The sequence below is a fragment of the Pteropus alecto genome, unplaced genomic scaffold (assembly GCF_000325575.1).
Source record: "Pteropus alecto unplaced genomic scaffold, ASM32557v1 scaffold164, whole genome shotgun sequence".
Lineage (NCBI taxonomy): Eukaryota > Metazoa > Chordata > Mammalia > Chiroptera > Pteropodidae > Pteropus > Pteropus alecto.
The window spans coordinates 7,704,090-7,713,784 of NW_006439568.1; the positions used below are offsets into that span (position 1 = coordinate 7,704,090).

Genomic DNA, 9,695 nt, shown 5'->3' on the forward strand with positions numbered 1-9,695 from the left:
TCCAGGGAACTTTTGTCTGATGACATTATAGGATAGCAAATTGCAAAGGTAATGGAACCTGCCAGGTATGTACTATGCTTCTGGATTGCTGCCAAAGGACCATTTCTCAGAGGAATACTCTGCCACTACAGGGTAATTTAGTGACAAATCTCAAATGCAACAAATTGCTCTCTAATGAGATACATGATGGATTGCTTTTTCAAAGAGACACACTCGGAGTTGCACTGTTTGGATAGCAAATTGCAAAGGTAATGGAACCTGCCAGGTATGTACTATGCTTCTGGATTGCTGCCAAAGGACCATTTCTCAGAGGAATACTCTGCCACTACAGGGTAATTTAGTGACAAATCTCAAATGCAACAAATTGCTCTCTAATGAGATACATGATGGATTGCTTTTTCAAAGAGACACACTCGGAGTTGCACTGTTTATGGTCGATATGTACCTCTATGTTTCACTTCAGCATGGACAGCTTCAAACTGCAATGCTTTTTGACAAACATCAGAAATCTTAATTGATACCAAGAGAGTAATTATGCTCATATTAACGAGGCTCTGGAGTGCTAACAATGAGCAGTTATAATTAATTATGCAAAAAATGAGAATGGTTAGGGGAAATGCACTTCATTATAAAAAATGAAGCTAGTTCTTCCCTTGGCATGGGAGTTGAGTGTCTGGGAGGATAAAGACTATAGCGGTATCTTATCAGTGAGCTTATTCTTTATCTTAGGCAAAACAGATTGTCAAGCCAAGAGTAAGTACTTGTCTACAACCAAGCACTTTTTCTTTTTGCATTTTGAACAGCATAGGATAAGGCCACTGTGCACTGAATCTTTGAGAGCTGCAACCCACTTTTTTTTCTGCCACATTCATGAAGCTTCAGTGTAGTCTGCATCCTCTCATAGTCTCATAGCTTGGGAAAATTAAGAGTAATTCACTTACTTTTGAGGAGAAAGTAGTAGTCGGTATAGATTCTGATTACTCAGTTTGTAGCAGTGTTATTCAACCTCTGCACCACTGACATTTTGGGTTGGATATTTCTTTTTCTGAGGCGGCTGTCCTGTGCACTGCGGAGCGTTTAGCAGCATCCCTGGTCTCTAGCCACTAGATGCTGATAGCATCCCTCCCCCAGTTGTGACAACCAAAAATGTCTCCAGAAATTATCAGTTGCCCCTGATGGCAAAATCACCCCTGGCAGACAACACTGGTTTAGCAAGTGCAGATTATTTGTAACTATTTTAACGTTCAGAAGTTATGATATACAGAGTCTAAATTATTGATGATAAATTATAAAAGGAAACATTAAAAAATTGAAATATATTATTTCCTAAGTTGTGGACCTTATAAAATTAATCACAGAAGGTGCAAATTGCATGAGTTCCTTAAAATGCCTCTAGCATGAGTATTTGAGGGAGCAATTGGTGATACTTCCCGGTTCTTATTGGATATTTTGGGACTCAAAAGCGCAGCCAAGTTGTGTGTGTGAGGGGTGGGGGGGAAGCCCATCCAATAAAAACAAATTAATTTAATTCAGTAAGTTGTATACGTAGAAAAATTAATTAAAGGACTATGCAGCTTGGAAACTAGAAAGCTTTGAAAAATAATGGAAATAGCAAGGATTTTTCTCACATAAGCATGGAAATGTCTTTGTAGAATGCCGTAACTGGCAGCCAGAGGACTTAGGACAAAGATAAACATTTTATTTTGTGGCACCACAGTAGGGTTTATTTACCTCTTTCTCCCTAAAAACCCAGATAAGTTCCTCATGGAAGAGGTTTCTAGCCCAAAGAGAAGGAAGGACTATGCAAGTTTGTTTAAAAAATTATTTAATGACCATTCCTTTTCATTGTTGTTTTGAAGTCGGATTGTCTCTTCTCCATATTTGATTTACTTCACTCTATTTATTAGTCCTGTAACTCCTATGTAATTATTTATGGCTAGCATGGTGAAATTTTCAACTATAAAACAGAATTCCTCTCAAAATATCATTATGATATTTTACCTTTTGCCTGCAAGATTATACTTTTTAAATTTTTCACTGCTATTAATAAAGCAAAATCATCTACTTAGATGAATGTCTTTCTTTATAAAAAGTTCTTTCGATTATAAAAAGAAGAAAGTCCTATTCAGGAAGGTCACTATTTAAAACCTCCAAATTATTAAGAAACTTTAGTTCTATCATTCTTGGATTTCTTGTTAAAAGACTGTAAAGGCTAAACTACCTGAAAGAATGTCTCACACCAATGACCTCATCGGAATGCATGAGAGGACCCAAGCCATCAATATGCATCTGAAGAATGACAAGATTCTTCTCTGTGCACTTGGCTTTCCAGAACACGTGGCAGTTGGCAAAGGGAGACTTGGAACCAGATGTCCAAGCCTGCTTATTTCCAGAATATTAGCAATGAAAGAGCACCATGGAATCCCTTCACTTATGATATTATAAGAACTGGAGTAGACTTGGATCCCATTGAAGGAAAGGAGTATAATAAGAAAGTTCTTTTTTGAAAAATAGACCTCTCTGTAAGTTGGTTCCTAAGATGTCACTGCAACACCGGGCATGGTATTTAATATACAAAGGTTTCATGCTGTGGTTTCCCACCTCCTCTTTTTTTCTGCCAGCCCTTCACCATTTTTACTGGTCCATGTATCATTAATCCCTTTAGTAGAAGCAGGAGATAAAACTAGAACTAAACCATTTTGCTTTTTTTTTTTTCTTCTGGTTTTGATACAGTGAAGTGGGAGGTTTGAATTCTTAATAATTGAAGTTTATTAACTTCTTGTAGCTTTCATTATTTGTCCTTTTTGTATTTGTTATCTTTCATTAGCCAGAATTGTCCTGTAAAAGCTGCATTTGAATATTAAAGTCTAAATCTGTTCAACTAGCTTACACTAGATGGAGGTATTTTCATATGCAAATACACTATAATGTATGATTTATCCGTGAAAAATAGAGTCAAGGCTTTGAAGGTATTTATTTTTAATAACATCTTCAGTTGTTGACTGGTTCAAGTTTGCCTACCAACGATTTCTCCAGATTTGTCAAGTATCTTTCCACCATGAAATAAAATGCCCTTGCAGTCACCCTTCCCTGATACTTTAACGACCATACTCTTTTAAAACTCAACAGTTTAAGTTAACGGTATATCATCTTCCATTTACTGTGCAGCTTAACTGCAGGGTTACACTTTTGAGCCAGCAGCCAACTTTACTGCCACCTTCAAAAGTTTATTATAATGTTGTAAATTTTTACTTCTCAAGGTTAGCATACCTATGAGTGCTTCAAAATTAGGATTCAGGAAAGAAAGAACTTTGGCAGGCACTGAGTGGAAATTAACGACATGCATTCAGCGGGTACGGATTTCGAAGAGAAATATCATAGCAGTTACATAACAGTCATCTTCATGACTTTCCAGGATAATTGCGTGAAGAATATGGTGGACAACAAGACCTACTGACACTCAGGCACAGAAAGGACTAATGAACAGCCTACCATTCTATCCTTCCCTCTCATTTTTCACAAGTGTCTCGTGGGTAACAGACTCGTGTTCATATTACAAGGAAGGGAGACTGCCTAAGGGGCTAACTCTAGAAGTTTTGTTCTCTCTGTCTAATGAAGTGAAAAATAAGAATGCCTAAAGTTTTGTACAACATTAATAGTAAAACACGATAGTAAAAACCAAGTGAGAAGTCTTTCCAAAACTATTAAAAGGGTATCTGCTGTGAAAGTATTTTGAGAAGAATGTGCTAAATTGTTTGGTATTTTCTGTAGGAACCCCAGAGCGAAATACGGTTTGCAAAAGATGTCCAGATGGGTTCTTCTCGAATGAGACGTCATCTAAAGCACCCTGCAGAAAACACACAAACTGCAGTGCCTTAGGTCTCCTTCTAAGTCAGAAAGGAAATGCAACGCATGACAACATATGTTCTGGAAACCGTGAGTCGACTCACAAATGTGGAATAGGTAATTATAAATCAGCCTCTGCATCACCTCTGAGTTGATTACAAGACCTTCTGGCCACCTTCTTAGTCAAACTTATATTTTCCCTTTCTTGAATTGTAACCAGCTAAGGGTATTCTCTGTGCATCACTGCTAAAGCCACAACTCAAAAAGTCCTCATTGTCTCACAGATCATGCTCCAAACCCCGACTTTCTTCCTTTCACACTTGACTCAGATCTTACCCATGGGGAAAAGAGTGGTGTAAAGGTTATGTCTGAGGCCAAATGATCAGAGTCCAAATTGCAGAATTTTTTGTTATGCATTTTTATCACTTTTAAGAATACTTGTATTATTACCCAAAGTATAAATTGGCAACTAAGAAGTATGGTGACATAAAATGATGACAAATTAGAAATGTAAAACTGGCTTTGTTACCTATGGTATTGCTGCATTTGTTACATGGAAGTTCCTCGTACTGTCTTAAACTCTTTATTCAGAACGTCACTAGCTCCAAGCGCAAGTTATCTGAATGCATACCATGTTGCTGATGACACTAATCTGGACAGTGTCCTTACTCTGTCATCCCTACCTCTAGACTAATCTCACACTTTCTACCAAGGACTCATTACACCAAGGATAATGTGTCTTTTAGCTTTTAGCCAAACATCATCATGAACTAGCTTGATTGTCCCCAAACATCTATTTATTTAACACGAAGTACATGAAGCATAGGAAAGTGGGTAGAGAGATTTAAGTTTTGATCCAGTTCCAACATTTTTTCACTGTGTAACTGAAATTTTAGACAAGTCATTTAGCCTTTCTGCTTTCTTATCTTAAAAAAAATGGAATAAGGGAAAGAATAGTAAGAAGAATGACTTCTAACTTAAAAATTCTCTTTATTTAATTCATTGAGCACTTCCTATATGCCCGGTACTTTGCTATGTGGGCAGAGCCAGGATTCAAACCCAGGCCTGATGAATCCAAAGACAAATTCTTAATCCATGGGATATATTGACCCTACCTGGACACTTAGGCCATTGTACCATTGTTTTGTGTGACTCTCTTCTCATTTAATATATTCTTATTCCTAAAGGCAAACTATGTGTTTGTGTATGTATAGAAGATGATACACTATTCCAGATTACTTTCAAACTCCTTTGAAAGCAATGATTATATTTGTTTTGATACTGATTTTGAAGTATCTTGCGGGCACTAGGTAAACCTCAACAGAACGTTAATATTTACATTAAATCACAGATTTTTTTGCTGCAATTTTATAGCAATATTAATTCTTATTAAACATTTATTAAACTTTCTCCCCCCAAATGCCCTAAAAGAACATTAAAAAGGACATCAGCCCAGTTAGGTTGGTAATCTGCCATGAAAACCAGCCAACAGAAGGTTGATTTTATTCAAACTTTGCATTCTGGCATATCATGTCTTGGAAAATCCAATAGTGTTGCTTTTTTAATTTTGATTTTTGTCCAGTAGATTTCCAAGAATCCAATTGTTGAGTAAATTTTCTTGGTTTTCTCACCTTCCTTTAGATGTCACCCTGTGTGAGGAGGCATTGTTCAGATTTGCCATTCCTACCAAGTTTACCCCTAACTGGCTCAGTGTCCTGGTAGAAAATCTGCCTGGCACCAAAGTAAATGCAGAGAGCGTAGAGAGGATAAAACGGCGACACGACTCACAAGAACAAACTTTCCAGCTGCTGAAGTTATGGAAACATCAAAACAAAGACCAAGATATGGTCAAGAAGATTATCCAAGGTATGGTAACCGGAAATGAACAAGTCAATCAGCAATCAAAGACACTCATTTCTCATAAAACAGGAACAGCCTTCCTGTTTGGTTATGTGGGCAATGTTTCCCTTTGGGAATTATTGTTGGACTGAAAGAGTTTCCACAATGTGATAGGGTAGACCCTGTTCCAGATCAGCCATGCGGGGTTTGATTCTCAACTCCTCCACATCCCACCTCCTTTTCTTTTTAAAGTGTATGAAGAAGACACAATCCATGTCAAGCGCAGGGCTAGACCTCAGGAAATCTGCCTCTATATCCCTTAACAGTTTTATTAGCATCCTCACTGACCTTCCTAGAAGTTCTTTAACCACTTTGAATCTTTCTCTGCATTTCTTCCAAGAAGCTATGCTGTATTTATTTGGTAATGCTCTCCAGAGAGCTTCTAAGTGTCTTAGAGATACTTCTCATTAATCTTCAGAACATAACCTATTTTAAAATTACCATTTTAATAGCATATGTTGTAAGGATTAATGAGATAGGGTTTGTAAAGTGTTTGAGCTTCTTGGAGGAAAGGGCTAGTTAAAACCAAGTACTCTCCGGTTTTAGAGTTTTATAAAGATTCTCCTTTAGAGACTATGTGCGTGTGCTATGATGGGAGAGAATCCAAAGGGAAAAGTGAGTTTCATATAGTGTGGACCGTAAGCTTTAGGTTATAAAATAAGGGAGCTTTTTTGTAATGCAGACAATGTCAGTGAGACATCCAGTCTTCTCGTCACTGCAGTTAAATGACTGAAGAGTCCTACGCTACCGTAAAAGCCTCACCCATCTGAAGTTGAGGCAACAGATGTTAGGAGACTAACACCTTTGACAGCCGAATGCTTTCACTTGTGCAAAAATGTAAACTTTTCTTCTGTTTTTGGCAAACAGAATGTATTCTTTGAAAGTATAATTAGCCTTGAAGCAAAAAGGAAAGGAAGTAGAGGTTCAGAGACTGTTAGAATAGGAAGGGACCAAATTCCTATTTTATAAATGAGGACATTTCAGCCCAGGAAGATGAATTGACTTGCCTTAGGGCTCACAGATATTAAATGACTCATGTCGTTAATAGAAACATTAGTTACTTTCTCTTATGTTTATGTCCTAGCTCATTACTGAAATATTCTCTAGGCTGTGTATATCATCCTATTCTTTGGCCTCAATTTATTGGGTTTTTAGATCTTCTCTGTGGTGGTAATCCTCTGGTGCCATTTATTAAAGACTATTTGAAGCAACTAACTCTTTTTAAACAGTGCATTTATCAGATATCGACTAGTGAAAGTTTATATTACAAAATAACTAATTTGAATACTTTGTTTTTCTGAAATGTTATAGTTTTTACTTCTCGAATTTTTTTTTTTTTTTTGAAAACTGAGAATGATGTGTCTGTAATTTTCTACTGGTAATTTTCAAAATTAGGGCTTCTCACAATGCTTTGTTGGATGACTAGAATATATAGCATATTATCTTATGATAACACAAAGTAATATTTATCTCAGTTCTTAGAAATAACTAGCATCACTTAAGCCCTCATTAAAAAAAAAAAAAGAAAAGGATATCCTTAATGTTATGAAACTTAGAAAACCTTGGCCCCAGGGTAGTTTTGTGCTGGCATTAGAAGAATGTACGTGATGTGAACGTGTCTATGTTTTTGCTCTATGCAGATATTGACCTCTGTGAAAATAGCGTGCAGAGATACATCGGGCACACAAACCTCACCTTCGAACAGCTCCGCAGCTTGATGGAAAGCTTGCCAGGGAAGAAAGTTACAACAGAAGACATCGAGAAAACTACGAAGACATGCAAATCAAGTGAGCAGGTCCTGAAGCTGCTCAGCCTGTGGAGAATGAAAAACGGCGACCAGGACACTCTGAAGGGCCTAATGCACGCACTGAAGCACCTGAAAACATACCACTTTCCCAAAACTGTCACTCAGAGTCTGAAGAAGACCATCAGGTTCCTTCACAGCTTCACGATGTACAGATTGTATCAGAAGCTATTTTTAGAAATGATAGGGAACCAGGTCCAATCCGTAAAAGTAAGCTGCTTATAACCAGAAATGGTCATCAGGCTGTTTCCTCATAATGGACCAGACCCAATGGATGAGTAAACTGTTTCTCAGGCACTTGAGGGGGTAAAATGATTTCTTTCTCATCACCAAAGACTGGATTTGGCCCCAGGGCATTAAAAAAACAACAACAACAACAACAAAAAGCAAAAAGCAAACAAAAAAAAAAACTATGGTGTGGAGAAAGAACTAACTTCTCCCCAAAAAGTTCGTTAAACCCCAAATAGTTTATCCAACCAACAGATCTGGTCCAACATCTACTGACTATATTTTCTCTTATTACTGTTTGCAGTAATTCAACTGGAAATAAGAAACTAGACTCCATTGTGCCTTACTAAATATGGGAATGTCTAACTTAAATAGCTTTGAGATTTCAGCTGTCTAGAGGCTTTTATTAGAAAGCCATTATTTTCCTGTAAAAGTACTAATATATCTGTAACACTATTACAGTATTTGCTATTTATATTCCTTCAGATATAAGGTTTGTACATATTATCTCCTAAAGGGAAATTGTGTAAGACTTAATTTTAGAAAGAATATATATATTCTGTTTTATTATTATGACAAATGAAAGAGATAAAATATATTTTTAATGCAAAGTTTGTAGCGTTTCCTAATCGGTACTGCCATTCTTCCTATGTTTTTGTAATATAATTTTACCTATATAAGCTATAATATCATTTTATAGAAAATGCATTATTTAGTCAATTGTTTAATGTTGGAAACTGTATAAAATATAAATTATCTGAATATTAGATGTGCTGAGAAATTGAATGTACTTTATTTAAAAGATTTTATGTTTTTACTATATAAACAACATCATTAAAGTTTTCTAATTATTTTTCATCGCTTTTCCTCTTGCTTTTATTTAAATGGAACGCTAACGGATGTGAGCTTTTACAATTTTCTCTGTTCTTTTATCACCGGGGCCATCTGGGAATTGTTAAAAATGCAGATTTCTGGGCCAATTTATTGACAGAATCTAGGGAAAAGGGCAGAAACCTGCATTTTAAACAAGTTCCAAAGTAATTCTTATTACATGAAAACTGGAGAACTTATGAAGTCAAGCTTAGCATGCAAATGGTGCAAACCACTTATAATTGCTGACACTAGCTAACATCGAGGGACCAAACTATGTAAGTTATTTTGGTTGCAAGCAATAGAAACTGGCACTACTTAGTTTAAGAAAATGTTAATGGAAACAGAGACTTATGGGCATGCACGATAGACTAGTGGTTACCAGAGGGTAGGGGGTGTGGGGAGGGGGGAGGTAGACGGGGTAAAGGGGGTCAAATATGTGGTGACAGAAAGAAATCTAACTACGAGAGAACACACAGTGTAAACATATATATGCTTTAATGTTAAAGTGTACAACTGAAACCCTGGATTTCGTTAACCGATGTTACCATAAAAAATTAATTAATTATTTTAAAAAAGAAAATGCTAATGGGAAGGATGGTGTATCAGGTTGAATGGTATCCTTTCCCAAAATAGGTTCACAATATAATCCCCAGACACTGTGAATGGACCTAGAAAAAGGGTCTTTGTAGATGTAATTAAGGATCTTGAGATGATAAAATCAGTCTGGATTATCTAGGTGGGCCCTACATCCAATGACAAGTGCCTTTATCAGACACGGTAGGGACAGACAGAGGAGAAGATGATGTGAAGACAGAGGCAGAGATCGGAGTGAAGTAGCCATAAGCCAAGGAAGCCAGAGGAAGCAATGGAAAGATTCTCCCCTAGCCGATATCTTGATCTTGGACTTATGGCCTCCAGAACCATGAGAGAATTAACGTCTGTTGTTTTAAGCTAGATGATGGTAATTTGCCACAACAGCCATAGGAAGCTAATACAGGTTGTATCCAAGCCTCAGAAATGGCAGAATTAAGATAGCTCTGGGCCC

At 36.9% G+C, this 9,695-nt stretch overlaps 1 protein-coding gene across 1 annotated transcript in view; it reads left to right on the forward strand.

Moving 5' to 3' along the window:
• TNFRSF11B (TNF receptor superfamily member 11b) overlaps nucleotides 1-8,635 on the forward strand; it is a 27,742-nt gene extending 19,107 nt beyond the window's left edge. The window contains exons 3-5 of the mRNA XM_006916596.3: nucleotides 3,772-3,963; nucleotides 5,488-5,712; nucleotides 7,386-8,635. Of these exons, the coding sequence (XP_006916658.1) occupies nucleotides 3,772-3,963; nucleotides 5,488-5,712; nucleotides 7,386-7,774 (806 nt within the window). The 3' untranslated portion in view covers nucleotides 7,775-8,635. The remainder of the gene's footprint in view (nucleotides 1-3,771; nucleotides 3,964-5,487; nucleotides 5,713-7,385) is intronic.
• The last annotated feature ends 1,060 nt before the right edge of the window (nucleotides 8,636-9,695 follow it).